General features: G+C 39.3%; 1 protein-coding gene and 1 long non-coding RNA gene across 5 annotated transcripts in view; one reads left to right on the forward strand and one right to left on the reverse strand.

Annotated features, from left to right (window-relative positions):
• Positions 1–19,622, reverse strand: part of aqr (aquarius intron-binding spliceosomal factor) — a 57,061-nt gene that overhangs the window by 18,949 nt on the left and 18,490 nt on the right. For all 4 annotated transcript variants that reach the window (XM_032501337.1, XM_032501336.1, XM_032501338.1 and 1 more), the window contains exons 20-31: positions 17,921–18,090; positions 16,773–17,014; positions 16,416–16,565; positions 15,653–15,722; positions 12,884–12,994; positions 12,264–12,373; positions 7,168–7,303; positions 5,038–5,247; positions 2,823–2,960; positions 2,649–2,720; positions 1,616–1,803; positions 1,292–1,463 (exon numbers count right to left, since the gene is read on the reverse strand). In XM_032501337.1, the coding sequence (XP_032357228.1) occupies positions 1,292–1,463; positions 1,616–1,803; positions 2,649–2,720; positions 2,823–2,960; positions 5,038–5,247; positions 7,168–7,303; positions 12,264–12,373; positions 12,884–12,994; positions 15,653–15,722; positions 16,416–16,565; positions 16,773–17,014; positions 17,921–18,090 (1,769 nt within the window). The remainder of the gene's footprint in view (positions 1–1,291; positions 1,464–1,615; positions 1,804–2,648; positions 2,721–2,822; positions 2,961–5,037; positions 5,248–7,167; positions 7,304–12,263; positions 12,374–12,883; positions 12,995–15,652; positions 15,723–16,415; positions 16,566–16,772; positions 17,015–17,920; positions 18,091–19,622) is intronic.
• Positions 11,655–14,518, forward strand: LOC116670709 (uncharacterized). Its single transcript, XR_004327100.1, has 3 exons — positions 11,655–11,665; positions 13,088–13,091; positions 13,975–14,518. It is a non-coding gene; the product is annotated as an uncharacterized LOC116670709 (long non-coding RNA).

Consider the following 19,622-nt stretch of genomic DNA (forward strand, 5'->3'; position numbering starts at 1 on the left):
CTGCTTGATAGAAAAGTAAACTTTCACGGTTCTCCTTTTACATCCCCTTTAAGACAGGTAGCCATGTGGGGAACCTGTGTATGTGACGTTAGTCCGACGGGGTTTGTTATGGGAAGTGATGCTCTCCATGTGTAGAAAAGTACCGTAGGCAGCAGCTGCCGGTGACACAGTGATGCGCATAGTTTTCGATGGGTCAGTGTTTTATGTTTGTTGTAAATACAAACAAAATTAACTGATTAATGCAACGTAATCACAATGTCTCCTGGCCATTTCCCCCGCAGAAATCTGCTACCAGCCAGGCTGAAGCTAATATAGTTAGCCTAAAGAAACAAGGGGTCTGTCTGTCCCAGCTAGCGTTACGGTTCGGCGCTGCAACACTGAAAACGTAACACTAATTTACTACAGAAGCCTGTGTCTGATCTAACGTCATTTACACTGATTTAGTTGTTCTTAGATACACAGAGTTTGTTGCTAGTGCGTGTGACATGCAGGTCTGATCAATTTATCAAACTAACAAGCTGGCCCCCGCTAGTCAACCACAACCTGAAATTTAGAGGAAGCAACATGCAGTCACTGTCATTCACGTTAGCCTATATTGATTATTATATGAATAATGGTGTCATGCTAGTCAACCAGCGCATTTCTACCCAATTTCCCTCTCCAAAACCACTTCAGAAGAGTAACGTTAGTCACAGCGTTTACTTGCTTTGGTGTTTGTAAAGCAGTTCAAGTTAAAGTTACACAAAGAATAGTTCATATTAGAAAAGATTCTACTTCATTTTTTTCTTCTATGGAGTTGCACTCCCCTACAAAATCCCAGCAGTAGTTGAGAATGATTTATTATTTCCAAATAGAGCTATTTATGTCATCTTTTAAAAAATATATATTTTTTCATATTGCAATATATATAGCAGGGGAAAAATGTTGCCATGTCAGATTTTTCCAATATCGTGCAGGCCTACTGTGCGTTCACAGCTCTCCAAATAGAAGTAATGCATATATGGGTCTGTGTAGGTTCATGTTGTAGGCAGCAGGGTATTTACAGTTGAAATCATTTCTACCCTTAATATTCAATTTCAGTTTAGTTTTAGTTTTCATAATACATTCAAAGTTACTTTCTAAAAATTACTCATTTGATATTTCAGTTTTAGTCAGTTTTATTTTTGTTGTTGATTTCTAAAGTAGAAAGAGTGGTTAGAACTAATATAACGGGTAGACATCCATAGCCCAAATAACAGTTATAGTCTAACTGTGTTTATATTTGTGTACTGCGGTGTGCACTACTACTGACCTGGTAGAAGTAAGGGTTGGGCTCAGACTCTCCCACTCCATTGAAGTCCTCCACGTTAATTAACTGGAAGTCAAAGGTCAGGCCAGGGTTGGGCACCTGGAACTCAGGCAGTTGCTGAACATGAGGCAGGTTCCCCAGGTGTTTGTAGCGCCAGTTGTACAGGTTGCACAGGCTGTGGGACAGGAAGATAGCAACACATTAAGTCACATTATTGCCATATCCTTTTTGTGAAGAGACAGTACTAATCACTAAGATACTGCATCATGTATGAAACTGAGTTGGTCCAAACTGATTCTAGCTTAATGCTGCAGCAGGGTGACCCACCTTGCACGTGCACGCCCCTGTGCATCCAGATCTATGGTGGGCACTCCCAGGCGCACAAATCGAGTGAAGAGAGACTGCTCCATGTTGGAGTACTTCTGGAAGGCCATGTTCTTGATAACAGGGGGCAACTGGTGGTGGTCTCCAATCATGATCCAACGTTTCAGCCTGCTGTAGCCATCCTCTGGGTTCTGTAGAAAGGGGAAGACAGAAAAAACAAGAGGTAAGATCACCTATTACACCTAAATAAAATACAGGAGTGTGTACTAGTCTTATTAAGATGTAGGTAAAAGGCTTTGATATGTAAAGGTAGGTATATTAGCTGTATGAATTAAAAACCAACCTATATAGTCTAACCAATCACCACATGTTGTCCAACTTTATTCAGTAGTTTATGTAAAATCAGATCTTCAGCAGAGAATCTAGGTCCAGCAAGGCAGTGAAGCATGAAGGGCCGGTACATTTTTTTTCTACTAATGTTTATGTCATGCTGCCAGGTTTTGCTAATTAGATTTGGTTTATTTGGAGCTTGACCTCAGACAAATCTAATATACCAACCATGGCAAGTCAAGAGTTGATTTAATCACTGAAATAAGGGTTGAGTGGCCTGATAATGAAAGGGTCTTGGAGGAGGAGGAGGAATTAACAGTTTCACTGTGACATATACCTGGCATGCTCGGACTGTGACTCAGAGAAGAGCGATAAAGAGAAGAGCTCTGGCAGGGTTGTTGGATGGGCTTAATGAGCTCATCTGTAAACAGACATTAGCACTATCTCGGACAATTAGGCACAACTACCAAAGGCAAGCACCATTACTGTGTTTGGAGCCCATCAGTCAGACCTTAACAGAGAAACTCAGGTGGTAGAAAGCTGAGTTCTGAGTAAAGGATTAAACTAGGTTTGATTCAGAATTTATGACAGTGCTACGGCCTGGCAGTGAGTTTTCAGTCAAGGCATAATTACAACACACGCGTCCACAATCTTAGTCATGAAGCTTGCACATCATAAATGTAAGACTTAGTCTGAATAGGGTTACCTGTAACAGGAGGGGGATGAAGGTCTCGATCTCCAGAATCTGGGCAGCTTCTTCCATCAGGATGTTGTCATACTAATAAAGACAATCAGCAATTTCAACCAAGTACCTAAAGTAACTGCAGTAAATACAAGCATAGCAAGGTTGTTGTTTTTATGTCAACTGAAAAGAGCGTACCTTAAATCCCAGCTCCACCAGGTCATGACGTTTGAGTGCAGCATGTGTACAGGTCATGGCAATGATTTTGGCTTCCTTCACAAGCAGATACTTGGAGCGGTCCAGTCCACTTCTTAGCAGCTCAAAGGCCCTAAACTCCTAAAGGATGGACAGGAGAAAAGGTGAGGATCCTGCACACAGAAGTGTAGCAGCAAGAAGAAATCAACAAGAAAAAGCAACGTCCTAAAAGGGTATTGAAAAACTACTTGTTTCATGATCTCTGGGACAATCATGGATTTAAATAGATGTGTATTTATCTAGTTCTTTTAACTTTTACTTTAATGTTTTATACGGTGGGCTGTTGAGGGGAAACGTAAATGGCACTCTGACAAAATGTGAGATGATAAGATAATAGGGTGAAATAATCACACACCCAAAAGAAAGGTACACTTTAATATACAGATTCAGTTGTGTCACAATTAAAAAAAAGTTAAGTGTAGAAAACTCAGTGGCTTAACCCTAGCAGTTTAATAGCTCCACCTCTTTTTTTGCTTCCCCATAAATCCAAACTTTCAAGACAAGTCATTCATAAACGAAGGGATTGGCAACCTACTCGCCTTTTCATTAAACATATTGTTATCAACATAATCCCTCTGCTTCTTATCCTTGTTAGGAAAAGGAAACTGTCTCCCCATTTTTACATGATGCAGTGTAACAGAGGTCAGGAACCCACAGGGTTGCTCTAATAAGAGTAGTCTGGGTGTAGTTTGCTGTTCAAAAGCTACAGCTTGAGAAGCTCTTTAGCACAGATTTAGCCAATATCATGGCACTATGAAAACCACGCTGTTGGGAAAAGCACAGAGGGGGAATATGAGTCAACAGGGGTGCTATATTCAGGTTACCACACTAGCTATGTAGGGGAAGGGAGAGAGGAAGGGAAGGCAAAAGAAGTAAACTCGGACAGCACTGGGATGTAAATATTTAATGCGTTACTATTTTAGCATTAATATTAAACCAATCAAAACATGCAATATTGATGGGATCTATTTTTAACCCCGTGGCTCCAGAGTGGTTGAAGGGTGAAATCAAGACGGTAAGGATTCACTGACACTGAGAAGAGAGCGAAGAGAGAAAAAAAAGTGAATAGCGGTAAAGATGTGGTGGGACTGCAGAGGAGGAAATAGGAGATGTCTATACAGGAGGAACCCAAGAGGCACACTTTGTTGCTGTCTGTCTAGCTAGCAATAAATCCTTTGGATATTCCTATGACAGCTTATTCCAAACTGATTTTAAATTTGAAGAGGCATACAAATAAGCAAATTCAGCAGAATGTTGCTTTGTCTACCCTGCACCATAGACAGGAATACCTCCTAATAGGTGTACAGATTTCACTGCAGCATGGGTGAGGCTGAGGGAGGAGGGAGAGGTGCTGTGATGCAGTGATACAGAGGCCAGCCAGATAAATCAAGGTCACCACACATGTTGGGATATTACCTCCAGCCAATAACTTCTTTATTGCTTTTCTGAGACTTTCTCTGTGTTCCAATAAATCTGAATTGTTATTGTTATCCCTATAGAAACACTCAATGGACCGAGTAGGAATAACACATTCAGCTGTTTGCAAGTGCGAAAGATTGTCAAAAAGAGTGACAGGGAGAGTAAAAAAGAAAAGTGGTAATAGTATACATTACTTTGTTGTACTGCTTATCTTTTCAAAATGGTCAGCAATCATATCTAATCATATCCAATATAAATAGTACCAAGTACTGTTAAGAATATTTTGTAATGATTCACTCTATAAACTGAATCAAAAGGAGAGGTGATGAAAACTCAGAGAAATGCAAAAGTGGCAGAAGTACCATCAAATACAGCTGACAACCTGTGTATGTTTGAGTAAAAGAAGGAAGGGGATATGTTTACCTCAGATTGAGAGTAGTTCTGTGAATGCTATTTGTTGCTGTGAGCATTTGAATGTAAACTACATTGAATTTAACTTTTATGACATATGCACTATAAATAAAATTGCCTTACTGCACTGAAGTAACCTTTTTACGTCCCACTGGGTGTTGTTCAGCGGGGAGGGATCTAGTACACTGTCTCTCTCTGTCTGTGTGTGTGTGTGTGTGTGTGTGTGTGTGTGTGTGTGTGTGTGTGTGTGTGTGTGTGTGTGTGTGTGTGTGTGTGTGTGTGTGTGTGTGTGTGTGTGTGTGTGTGTGTGTGTGTGTGTCATTCTTACCTCCAGCTGGGTAAATATTTTCTTGATGTGGCGGTAGCAGCCCTCTGCGATGTCCATTTCCTCTTCATATGACCGGCCCTTGAACACAGGCTGGGGGGCGTTGGAGAAGTACTTGTGGAAAGGAAAGTGTGCAGCCACAGCTTGCACCTCCACCGTCTTGCCCTGTTTAGGCTTGACTTTGCTCATGTACTCTTCCCAGCGAGATATCACCTGTGGTAGAGAGGGAGAGCAGACATACAGTACCCTCGGAATGTAAAGAGGCTGAGCTCCAGTAGTGATAGTCTGTGTTTAGTGTGTGTGTTTGTGGCTTGTATGAATTTTTTTTGTGTGCTCACACAAATACATACCTGGAATTGTACCTTGTACGATTTCATGTGACAAATAAGACGTATTGATTTTTTTGAATTGATTGACTGACAAACAACAAACAAGTGCCTGAAAGGTGGAGTGGGTTGGTGTGCATGACTGGCGGTATTTAAATTATACTGACAGAGAAATCATACCTGTCCACACCAAAGGACTGTGGCAGAACAGTAGTGTTTACATTTGGACAACAACAAAATAAGTGTTTAATTAATGACTTGATTTAGCCACAACATAAAGAAACACAATAAGGTACTTTTGGATAAGCATGAGCTTTGACTTACGTAGATGATGACTTTCTGAGGTCTACCAAAAATGCAAGCACACAGTGGGTGTTCTGCATGGCTCTTCCCAGCCTGTATTTTCTCCATTATAATTTGATTATAGCAACAAAAATGAACAAATGAGAACTGATAGCCTCACTAGTATACAGGTGCTCCTGCTGAGCATTTAATAAACCAGCTTCAACCAAACAGCAGGGAAGCCTAGTTCTATAAATACCCCTATGAACAACATTAATGATAACATTAACTAGTCTACTACTGGACTCAGCTTAATTGCACTATTAAGATCAACATCAAAACTGCAAGTATGTCTACATATACATTGTTATCATTTATCACTGACGGCGTACTCTGCTAATGGTCAAAGATTCACAACTCTCAGCTTCTTGACATTTACATCTTCAAATGTCACAGAACCAAACTGTTGGCCAGTTTTTAGAGCTAAAATGAACACAAGAACTATACTAAAAAAATGTGTGGGTTGAGAATCCAGTCTCCATCAAATTAATGAGGAACCAAAGTGCTGTGTGTGTGTGTGTGTGTGTGTGTGTGTGTGTGTGTGTGTGTGTGTGTGTGTGTGTGTGTGTGTGTGTGTGTGAGAGAGAAAGACAACTGACAGATTATTTCTGGCAAAGTGCAAATATCGCAGCCTGAAATCTTCAGACAAACTCTGACACTAACCACCATTGTATCAAAGTATTTTCTATGACTTTTATTCACCAGTGAAGCATGTGCTAAAGAATGGAGTTTGAGCTATGAGCATCACTAAAAACTATGTAACTGGCATCTTTATACGGCTTTCATATGTCTGTGATGCGAAAATATTGGATATTAACTTGAGCTCCCCATAATACTGACAATGATCGCTACACACCACACTTCTTTAGATCACAATCAACTATAATGTCTATTTTAGAAGCCTTCCAAAGAAGCATAGGAATAAAAGTAAGTAGTTGTCTGCAGTGGCATTTCTCTTGCAACATGAAAGGACATTGATAATTAGGCAACAGGAATAAACAGCATAGCTTGAGACTCTTTCTAGGGTATTTACAGTCTATGCAAAAAGAGCAGTGTGTCTGGGGAATGGAAACTTTGATAATGTCTAGGTTTGATTGCCGTGTATATATCCAAGGAACAGGACAGGCAATGCAGAATCCATTCTAATTAATTCAGCAAAATATCTTCTGTATCCCCTTAACACTCTCTCTTTGAAAATCAATATTAATATCAAAACACATATCCAGGATTTTTAGAGGTAGAAAAACATCTAGACATTTTAAGGTTTGTTTTGCTAAACATGTATGCAATTAGGAATTTTTCTTGGACAGTACACACACTCTTAGCTTGTTGTAATATTATGCACAGTATGAACCGATGCTAAGTGCAAAATCAGAAGTATAGACTATGTAACATTGGCTGACAATTACATTTGGAGATTTTCTGCACATTGCAGAAACATATACACATACAGTTTTAGTGTTACCTGGTAGAGGTAGAAGTGTCCAGCAGTCTCACAGGTGTAAGAAACATCCCCTGGGACATCCAAGCTCTCCTGTAATCTCCCCACTTCTCTGAGGAGCTCCAGTCTTCTGGCTAGGACATAGTTTACTCGGCCATATCTGGAGAGAGACAGCACAGCATAGTTAGTCAACAATCTGCAAACAGTTTTCTATTTATTATTACTGTAGGGACAAAAGATTAAGAATGGTACAATGATGTAAGAAGATTAATGTTTAAGGTTCAAATGTTTCTAGAATTAAATGCACAATCAGATGGTGGTCTCATTTCAAAAATACACTCTGCTAATGGTGTTACGCTAATGTCATGTAAACTTCTGATGCACTGAGTAATCAGAAGGACTATTGTCTGTTCCTGTGGTCCAGTATCAACTTCACCACAAAACAACTGGTGTCATGACCCAGGTTCATCGATGTACATGCTGGTATGGCAACCCCGACAGAGACCTCAGACAAACTACTGCATATAACAAACCAGGACATTTCTTTTAATTGTGGATTCAGACACTGATCATCTGATATAGATTATTTTCCTCTGTGGCATCAGCTTATTAAAATGGCCACGAGTGGATTAACAGAACAGAGTTATAAGTGATTATGTGATTTTTTTATTTGTAGAATTTTTGTTGTAATTACTGATATTGTGTTTGCATCATTGGCTGCAAGCAGTTGAGAAAAAGCCTGGTCATGTAAAAATATATTGTAAATATGACCCAATGGAGAACAAAGGTTTAAAGAGGGCAATGACTGTCCTTGACTGTACACAAGGTTTGTTTAGGTTCTATCCTGCATCCTACTATGCAGCTAAACAACACTACTAAAAAGCAATTATCAGGTGGCACAGGACAAGCAGCACACAAGAATACAGGAAGTGGGAGGGGTCACAGGGTAAAACTAGAGGTGATCTCTATTTTTAGACCATCTGCAAACATCCTCAGTCAGCAGATGACTCAAAGACAGTCACAGTGGACTGCCTGTTTTGCCTGAATAAAATTAAATAAAACTGTGGAGTGACCTTGCTTTCCAGGACCTGTAATGAATTCAGCTAATGAGAGAGAAACCCCAGAATAGATATTTTCTCAGGTGTGAAAAACAGCATTTATCGACAGAATTGCATTTTTTTTTTTAAATCCCATAAATATAACACTTGCACACAACAGCAACAACTGTACTGAAATCTGAATGTGGATGCTGCATTTCCTTTCCAACAAAAGCAAAACTGATATCTTGACATTTTCTTGACAAAGAATTAGGGGTGTGACGAGACACCCAGCTGAAGAGACGAGACACGAGATTTTAACACCATTTTAGAGAAAACTACAATAAAAGAAATAAGACTGGAAAAATAGTCCTTTATTCAATTGAAAGTCTGAAGAACAAAAAAACAAGCACGAATAGCTTTTGCCACAAACTCAGAGAACTGGCTTCTCTTCTGTATAACTAACAGTATTCCATATGTATGGTTTGGGATGTAACAATTACCGGTGTAACGGTAAACCACTTGCGAGATCACGTCACACCTCCACCTCTTTTTTGACCTAGAACCTAGGGTACAAATATAAACCTTCCATATCTGAACATATGACTTGGTATTTCTTGACAATCTCCCCTATACAAAAAACCAACATGCACTCCCTAAAATCTCATTAAAACAGCAAAAATTAATCACGAAATGCAGGGAGGCATTGATAATTGATGGTGATGTAGCCTTCTCTTTGTCAGGCATTCGGGGGGAGCACTGCCTTCCATTTTGCATCTTGTATACAGTGTTAATTAAAACTCTCTGGCTCTCTCCTCTCACTGGTGTCAGTGGGGTGGAAGGAGTGTGGAGTCTGCATGTTGTTATGAGGCAGCCAGGCAGGCGGGAATATATTAAATGCTGCTAGCTTAAGCTCTTTCTTTTATGTCTTAGTTATTTGCTGCATAATTAAAGAATGTAACAGACTGCTTCCATGTGCAGACACCTGTTCCCATACACTGCTATTCATTCTACAGTCATACCATCAAAGTGAGCAGTAATCATACACAGAGTATAGCAAATGGGCGATGTATCACCCTTCCCTTCCTCCACTGAAAGTGTTGCTAAAAGCTATAGGGTGAAATTTGCTCAGTGCCACAGATGGATAAGGTGGTAATTACCAATGTAGGCTACAAGGAAACATTATATAGTAACAGCCTAAAAACTTAATATTCAATAACACTGCCCCATTTACATTTAGGAGCAGGCTAAAAAACTTTGCAAGCAAAAAAAAGAAGGTTCTGGCAGATTCATCTAATAAAGGTGTTGAATATAGCAACAGTCATGTAGAACTGTAAATGTTTTGGGTATCTCTCTTTACCAAGTCTGCCATGAGTGCTTATAGTGCGCTGCCCCCAAACTTCTCTTTTGGCTCACTCTGTGTCTGTCTCAGTAGTAAAGACTGAGTCACTATCCTTCAAGGCAACACACACACACGCACGCACGCACGCACGCACGCACGCACTCACGCACGCACGCACGCTCCTGGCTGAGCAAAATAAAACATAGGAGAGGTTCTTATTATTATTTACTTATGTGTATTTATTCATTTAATTATTCTGTCTTATTGTTGCAAATGTATTATTTATTAAAAAGGCCCAATGTATTCCTGAACTTGAAAATTACATTAATATAGCAACTTCCCTGTTCAACTTATTTTAGTCTCTCTTTGCCAGACCATCCTCCACATGCTGCGGAGGAGGGTCTGGCTAGTCCACACAGCATTACAGAACAGGAGAAAAACATGCTCTGGTTTATTGGCATTTGACCGATAGTCTAGCTAATTGTCTCAATTTATCATGCAGAGATCTGAAGAGCAGTTAACCATAGTCCTCATAAATCAGCCAGTGTTTAAAATTCTAACACAAGGAAAACAGGAGGAAACGGACATTGGCAAAAAGACATGCATCCGGCGGAATTTCCGGCAAACCCAGAAGTAGAACATTGTGGATAGAGACTAAATTTAAATCAAATGGATCTAAACATTTTGTTTAAGATTAAAATTACTTGGCCATTACATGGAATATTGTGGATTAAGCACTTGTTTGTTTAATGAATGTTTTTACTTTGGTCAGCCATAACTAACTACAGAATTACTGTATGTTATTGGTATTTGAATTAAGACCAATTCTTAACAAGTTTTCATCAAAAGGTTTAGAGCGAGTGACTTTGTACAAAATTGTTTAGGAAATGTGTAATTATTAGGGATATCAAAATTAACGTAATTAACGAGTCAACGAAAATTCCTTTTTTTAGCACATGATTAGCGCATGCGGGTTGTGATTTGGGCCCGCTCAGTACTTTGGGAAATCATGAAGTGAAGCAGCAGTAACGTTGATGGCTAGCAGAAACAAACCTCTTTGAGCTGAAATAGATATGCCAAGTTTAGTTTCAAAGCCCTTCCAGAAGACTAAAGTTATACAAAAAACTTAAAATATTGTTTAGTTAAAAGGATGTTTCAACGATTACCATTAAGCTTTGCATCAATAGAAACCCGGTAGTATTTTCGAATGACTGTGCTTCCCTCCCTCATGTCTTGCTGAGACGAGATATCTCTGTATAGAGCTCAACAGTCCTGCCCAGAGCGGGTTCCGGAAGTAAAAATACAATGCAATTTCTTCCATTGACAATTGGAGTATACGCCATAAAATTGTAACCGTCGATGGTAAGACTTAAAAGCAGCTACAACATTACTAAGTGATAGTAGATGCTCATATAGATGCCAAAGGTTCATGGGGTCCCAACCTTGTTTTGAAATGAATGTCTTATTTGCAATGTCTGGGATAAGTACTTCATTACCCACAATCCTAAACAATCCCACAGTAATGCCTCTGATTGGTGGAACTCATGCTTGTGAGGAGGGGGAGATGTCGATACCCGATCTGTTCCCCGCTCCTGCCGGGAAGCTAACGTTAGTTTAGCTAACAGCTAATTTGGCTAATCATTAGCTGACTGCTTGATTCATTCTAAAAAAAATGTTAACTCAAACTAAACACTGGGAAAAACAGGCTATAGCTGACAACTGTTATATATTTTATCAATTAGTTTCAGGTTTTATTTTGATGGTCTTTTAAAATAATTACATAATGGCTGACTCTGCTAGCGGTTAGCCAAATTGCGCGGTGGTTTATGGGATAAGTAGTTCCTTTGCTCAATAATAAAAATATGTACACAGTAAAATGTTACATTCAGGTCAATATGGCAAGTTGTTGATTGGTGGGCTTGAGTTTGCCATATTATGCTTTCAGCATATTTTGTGAGCATACACTAACTTTGAGGTTATTCTGGATAATATTCTAGACAGCATTTGTTACAGTTTTGGATTGGGGCAATAGAAATAAACATTTGCATAAAGCAAGCATATTTGTCTGCTCCCATGTTGACAAGAGCATTCAAACCTTGAAGAATATCACTTTAAAGTACATTTAGAACAGATTAAAAAATGTGTGGCTAATATTTTTAAATTTTAAATATTTTCATCAATGGACAGCCCTAATATTTATGTATCTAGCCATCCCTGGAAGATCTTTTCAAATATCATGATGTATCTACCTATGACTCTCTACATGGCTTGTTGCCATCCTCCTACTAAGAATGGAATGAGGTCAGTTCTTGTGGTCCAGACCAGTGATGAGAGGGTTAATCAGACAGGAATTACTTCTAAGTGCAGGGCTGTAGGGAGAGATCCCTTACACTGGTGGAATGGCTTGAGGGGCCAACAATGCCTAATGGAGATAAACCAGGTCCATGCCCTTGCATATGGGAGTATCAAGGAGCCATGTCACTGTGTTGGCTCAGACTGATTATGTATGTGGGCAGCTGCACTGCTTTTGTGTATGTATGTGTGTGTGTATTGTCCGCTTTGATCAAACTGAAAGGTTGCCACTGCAATGTGTGTGTACTTTATGTATGTAACCATTTGTACAATGCATCACAGATGCATGTGTGAATTTAAGTTGTCTCAATTATCACAAGTGCATTTCTGTTGGGTTCGATTGGGTCTGTGTGCCTGTTCCCTTTCCACCTGTCCCCTGCTGTTATCACCTGCTAAAGTCCTTCTCAGTCTCCAGCTCCTCTTCTCCGTGGCCCAGACGCAGGAGGTGGCGCTCATCGATGTCTAGAGCCATGATCTTTTCAAACAGCTGGTTCAGAGCCTGATGAATAGAATAAACCATGATCAGACATGGAAAATCAGTACATATAAACCGGTTTTGACTTGTGTCTTTTTCAGTATTTATGGATTTGTTTTCATTCTTCATACAGTGGTGTTTGTAATATATTTTAGGTAGTCATAATGCTATCAAGCACGTGACTATTCTTGTATAAGGAATGTAAATGAAATTGCAGGAGAATAAGATTTTTTGTCATTATATCCAGCAATGCTTTTTGCGGCCAAGGTTCCTTTTGGCACTGGTGTAAAACAACAGCAGATTACTTTATGATTAAATTCTGAGGTGAGAGGACCGGGTCACAAGGGAGCTTAGATATTATTTTTTCCTTTATGGTTGAAATATAGTCATTGCCTGATTAATGGGCAGTTCTGAGTACAAGCCCTAAATTCTCCAGACAGCTTCACGGTTTCTTTGAGCAGGGTGTTTTCATAGCTTAGAGACGTGCTGAGCCGGTTTGGATGTAAATGTGCTGTGTGTGTGTGGTGGGTTAACCTGGTTAGAATGTGTGACTATGAGGGTCCTCTGCTCAGGAAAGTTGTGATAGAGGTTGGAGATGATCTGAACAGCAACATCTGTCTTTCCGGTACCTGGTGGTCCAACAACCTAAAGATACAGCAAGAAGCAAAGAAGGGGGGTGGGGAGAAAGAAATGGAAACAAATTAACAGAAAGAAGCAGAAGAAACGCAAAATCAGAAGTTAGGTTGCAGGGGAAAGGTGCTTGCCTTGGAGACACCCTAGTGGTTGTGACAGCTAGACCCTGGGCATGTCAGAACGGGCTAGGCTGGAGCCCCATTGTTGGCTGTGCTCAGATATACAATGCAGTAGAATGGGTAAAAACACAGAGCTACTGAAAACGGAGAAAAGCTATAGGAGGCATAAGTATCGTTCAAGCCTTCCTTTTCTTTTTTTTCTTTTTTACTTGTCATCTGAATCTGAATCTGTCAGCGGTGTCTATGTATACAAGATACCATGATAATGAGCCTTACGTTAACTGGGGGAATAGCATATTATTTACTAAATAAATATTCATGTAAAACTGTCTTAGATTGGGTATTTCAGGTGAGTAATTTCTGCTAAATAAGTAAGCACACGTAGATATTCTTGCATACATCAGAAATATGTAGATAATCAGTTTCCTGGTTCCCCTACATAAGAGGTTGTGTGTGTTTGTTATGGCTGCTAACAACACATGCAGAATAATGCAGAAGAATGGAGAAAGGCTTGCATGTAGAGTTGTTTTTTATGACTCTGCCAACTTGCAATATTTACCTAGATTAGCTGCACAATAACTTACTCAGATCCTGCTGCCGGCTTCCAATCACCACATCAGAATAGCAGTTTTGTCAAAACAAGTGAGTGTTACACTTCAGTTCAGATGAAAACAACAGGCTAGAATGACACCCAGCTGTAATACGTGTCATTTTGTGTGGTTGACAATGCCAAAATTACAGAGAGGATTTCAGCAAAATCTTGCATCAATCTAGGAGATAGGGACATCAAACAACAGCTTCTTTACTGGTATGGAAAATCCCTTGGTGTACATCACTAAGATTAATAGTTGCAAATCTTTGGCTTTATACTAGCAAGTAGGAGTGGCGTGGTTCACAAAATACACGGTTCGGTTTGTTTCACGGTTTTAGGGTCAAGGTTTTCGGTTCTGTACGGTTCTTGTTATTTTTTTCTTTTAATCTTTAACACTACAGAAATTTACTTCATTGTATAATATATAGCTTAATTATCCACAATGTAGGATACAGTATTAAAAAATAGTTGTATCATGTGATCATGCATAAACCGAATTTGACTTGACTTTAAGCACATTATTGGGACCATCCTTATGGAATGCAGGTGAGATTTTGATACAGCAGAGGGAAGACATTGATGATTTCAACAAGCTTTTGATTTATTTGGCAAAAAAGGAGAACGTGTATTGCCATCTACAGGAACTTTTGTGCCTTTTTAACACACAAAGATTAAAATATTACAGAATAGCAATTGAAATAACTTGCATTTATTAAATTGCCAACTTTAGTGTAGCTCTTACAAAAATGTTAGCCTTTAAAAGAAAAAGAGAAACTCTTAAAGCTCAGTCTTTTGAATAAGTCAGAATACTTTAAACATAAAAAAGGAAACTTGTTTTGGGGAGAATAAAACTACTCTAGGCTGAGTTTTACTAGTAACCTTACCAAAAGCAGCTCAGGAGGCTGCAAATGTTGGTATAATATGAAAATGGCTGGTGGATTTAAGACAAAAAAGAATAATTTATTGAATTAATCAAATGTCTGTCAGTGGCTTGTTGATATTTACATTGTTAGTTCATTTCCTATACTTGCCTGGGACACACATTTATATGGTCTGACAAAGCACTTATTGGACTTTAACTTATCATTGCACTTACAATAACAAGCATAGCTACCCTCAATTTAGGTCATCCTGTACGTCTCTGCTCTGTTTCTTCCTGCATCCACCGTGTGTGTCTGTGTGTGTGTGTGCGCGTGTCAGTTGCGAGGGAAACTGAGCAGCCCCGCCCGCTGCAGAGAGTCGACAGGATTGGAACAGCAGCAGCTTTCAGCGACGAGTAAAGAAATGTTACCGTTTACAATAATGTTTAAATGTTTAAACGTTTTGCACGGTCTTTCACTGTACATTTTTTTGTTAACTTGTCCACACGTCTTCTTTAGCGTAAAAGGGAAACACACTGTCTGAGGTCACATACAGGCACGAGGCTACATTGCGAATGTGTCGAACCGTGCGACGCACACATGCTCCGAACCGAGACAAGCGCAGGGAACGGTTCAGAAAAGCTGGAACAGTATGCATCTACAGTATCAGCAGTCACTGGACTGACTAGAGGCTTTGCACAAACAGCATCACACTCCTAGATATGCATGAGGATTTTATAGGGATGGGTTTAACACATAGCTCTTCCTTCTAATTAGGTCTACTACTATGAACTTTCACATTTTCTATTACCTGTAGAAAAAAGTCAGAAACAAGAAAAAAATGAAACATTAGGATTGACTGTGCTGCTATCAACTTAATCTTCTAAAGAAAAATAGATAGAGTGACTACAAACAGAATTATTCCATGAAAGCCAGATATCCATGATAACTACTTATTCTTAGGTATGATTGGTTGGAGATGGTTGAAATGTCAAACCGATCATTTAGATCTTGCAGATCTTCTGTAGGTAGCTTCTCTTCAATCTTAACTTATGTCAGAAATGTACACAATAAAACTTAAAAAAAACAAAGTCCTTACCATGGTGAGTCCTGGCTGCATCCCGGCTCGAATGGCTTCAATCTGAGTAGGAGTGAACTGAATTGTATTCCTGTAAGACATGTAGATTGCTGATATAAATATATCAAGTAATTAGTCAGATTTACTTAATAGCCTTGACACCATCCAGACATTTGTGTTCAAAAGCTTTCACTAGTTTAAAAAAAAAGAAAAGAAAAAAAGATGCCTAATGCCGTAAGTTTTGTTGAGTTGTTTTTTGAGACCATCTTTAAAGATTGTTGGGCGTCCCCAAAGGCCTCGTTGTTCAGATCAACATTTAAATATCAAAAGTGCAAACTGGAAATGCTAAAACACCACCAGATGAGTCTTACATTTTTATGAAGGGCAATTATTTTGTGGTGTTATAATTAGTACAGGCGTATTAAAGCATATTCTGTTCACCTTTAATTGGATAAAAAATCCCACCAATAAATGTAGGCATAACAACAACCAAAACAGCACCAACACATTACATGAAAAAAAGTCAGAGGACATACCATGGAGACAAGCATGGACAAATGTCAGGACCAGATAGTCAGGGCTAGAGTAGGGCACCTATAATAAGCATCTGTGCGGTTTTATAGAAAAACAACGTTTTGGATAGACGTTAAGGACTTAAGGTACGCTCAGTACACTGACCTCAGAGAGAAGTCAAGGTTTGACCAAACACTGAACTGAAACATTTGACCCCTAACTTTGTTTAATTGTGAATCGGAAGGCTTGAGTCTTAGCCTTGACCTCTCACCGTTTGGGCTGGTTGTAGGGATATGGGCCACGGTTGAGGGTGACATAGGGCTCAACAATCAAGGTCATGTCCTCCTCTTTGTCTTCCACTTCATCATCAGCCTTTCTCTTCTTAACTTTGTCTGCTTTGTTTGAGATGGGAAACGTGATTCTGGTAAAGCAAAAGGAAGAAGATGGATTATTATAATAAAATATGATAGAATGCCATATGTATGTATTAGCATCTGTGTCTACTAAACAAAGTATACAACATCAATTCAATATTATATTATTGTCTATAATTTTACTTTGATCAAGGTAAATCAACCTCAAAAAAATGTTATCTTTATGATTTGATTATTGGATCTTTGACTTTCACCTGAAAGGGAAGACTTGCAGATCGGGGTTCTCCTCGGTGACCTTTATGGTGTAACCAGGGAAACACAAATGTAAATGGTCCAGGGACAGAAAGGTGTCATTGAAGTCCAATGTGGAGATCTGGTTAGGCATTTTGGAGTAGTGGGCACTGCCTGGGTCGCCATAGCCGAGGATGATGTCGTGAAGCCAGTCTGGGACAACACACTCTGTGTTCATCAGGTTTCTGATGGTCTCTAGCACTGCCTAAAACAGAGAGAGAGAGAGATAGAGAAATGTGAGCAATGAGGCACAGACAACAGACAACTATCCCACAAGAGGTGGTTTAGCTGGATAAGAATAACTTTGTGGTGGGCTGATGGGACAGCAGGTAATTTGTATGTCTGTCAATTATATTTTAATGAACTGCAAACTGTCTTAATACCCTGAGCATCAAACACTGGGTAGCGGAACTTGTTTACTTTTATCTATGTCACACATCAAAGATGGAGAAGAATGTTTCTTGAATACCCATTAGTTGCTGCTCTTTTCAAATTCATAAAAAAACAAAACTTCTAATTCATCTGTCATTGCTCTGGCTATGAAAGACATAAATGGGTGTGCCAAATTGGAAATAGCAGATTTGACAAAGCTGCAATAAGAAACTCTCAAAAAAAGGATGAGATAGACAGCAAAAGGCTTTTGTTCATGATTAACATTCCCAAAAAAAGTTTAACAAAACACAGCAAAACAACATAAGATAAGATATTAAACAAAAGTTTCACACACTTGCATGGATAACTTTACTATGACCTGATTTGTAGAAATATTAACAGATGTATCTCTCTTAACAGCAGTTCTGCTGCGGGCACCTGGTTGTTACACTGACAATATAACATGGCTACAGAAAGCTGTACTATACAATGTTGGCTTGCTGCCACAGATGGTTTCTTAAAAAGGTGAAAGAGGGGTGGAGGTACATTTCACATGAATATCTTCTAGTGAGAAGTGTCTCCAACCTTACAGCTACAATACCCAAGAGAGAATAATATGTGTGACACATAACACATATTAGTAGTGTTGGTAGGACCAAAGCTCAAGGTCTGAAGATAAAGTCCTCAAACACAATGTACAGAGAGCGCTGATCTGTTTGCTTCAGCATATAGTCCAAACCTTGAAATTGTTCTCCTTGGGTTTGCGTCTCATGATGATGTTGAAAGTCTCATATGGGTCTTCGGTGCCACTCTGAATACTGCTGGTCATGTCCTGTTGATACTGGTTTGGGTCCAGCCATACACGGAAGGTTCTGGCATCTCCTCGCAACTTAGGCTTTGGGTCAGGTCCTAGACCAGAATGTTTGGGGAGACTACTTGTTACAGCAACAGAGTAATGATAACCTTAAATAATAATTTAATAATAATAATAATAATAATAATAATAATAATAATAATAATAATAAGTAATAAATGCCATTTGTCACATCAGTGTTACGAAGTGTAACACAATCTAAATAAAAAATGTAACATAGCCCGGGACATTAAAACAGAAAATTAACAGAAAATGGCAGGGAAAATCTTTAGAAGGAGAAAGGTAAATATCACAACTAAATCTAAACCAGCTCATTCTAAAACCATGGTTTCAATAACAATCTCCATCCTATCCTTCCATTAAAAACAAAACCCTTTAAAAAGAGCTCACCCTGGCTTGCCTTGCTACTATAGTACTATGGCTCCTCAGGAACAGAAATTGCTTAAATCCTTGACTGACAGGCCACTGGCTTTAGGCTTACAACCATAGGGAGCTTGTGTAGTGCAGCAAGTGCAGCTTTCACATGCGTATGTTTAAATAGAAAGCAGCTGCAGGACAGAGAGCAGGAGAGTGAAAATCAATCCTGTTGGCCTCTGATGTGTGTGTGCCCATCCATGTGTACTTCTGTCTGTGTGCACGTGTACAGCTATGTGGGGATCCTCAAATCCCCCATACTAAAAGGAGTGGTGAGAGCTTAAGAGTGGAAGGTACGCCCTCAACACCATGGGATAACAATGACCTTGTTATCCCATATGTGGACAAGGCTGGGACAAGGTGTGTGAGCAGTTAAAACATGTTATGTGCCATTGTAAACAACCAGTTAATAAAAGGTGGGATTAAATCAATACACAATTACATTTTAACATGAATGCATTGCATTTGTTCATTTCACTCACACTGAATTTATGTTTGTAACACATTTGACACAAATATTCCGTATTCGAGCAAAACAGTTTTTATAAGACAATATGTAAGTCAATTATTAGTGTCCCAAAATGTATGTCTGACCCTACCTACCAATTACCTATAGTAACACTTAGGCCCGTTGGGGATCTGAAAGTTTAACCAAGCAGAGATAGACAGGGCATGTTCCCTGGCAGCCAGTCTATGTAGAAGGCCCTGCCCTCTGCATATTTAATCTAAACAGATAAGAGGAAAAGAGTGCTTCCGTGCATGGACACATGTTCCGACGGGGAAAAGGCAAACTTAAAATAGCAGGGCTGCAGGCTTGCTTAGATGAAGCAACCACTCAGACCAAATGCTTTGGGCTGTGGGGAAGAAAACGACACAGTAAACAGAGGAGATCCTGTTACTGTATAAACATATTTTATTTCCCAGGGAAGACCAGAGATTTGAATTTGATCTGTGGGGATTTCTCCTGCGCGCACACACACGCGCACAGAGTTTTATTTTTGTTGACAGCAAATTTGGAGGCTTTTATTACCGAAATATGGTAGTTTACGGATACAATTTCATACTGTGCTCAAATACTGCTAGAATGCATTGTTGGTGGCAATACCTTGTTTCAGAGAAATAGGTGAGTGTGTGTGTATATATATATATATAT

Source organism: Etheostoma spectabile, chromosome 20 (genome assembly GCF_008692095.1).
Source record: "Etheostoma spectabile isolate EspeVRDwgs_2016 chromosome 20, UIUC_Espe_1.0, whole genome shotgun sequence".
NCBI classification, from domain to species: Eukaryota; Metazoa; Chordata; class Actinopteri; order Perciformes; family Percidae; genus Etheostoma; species Etheostoma spectabile.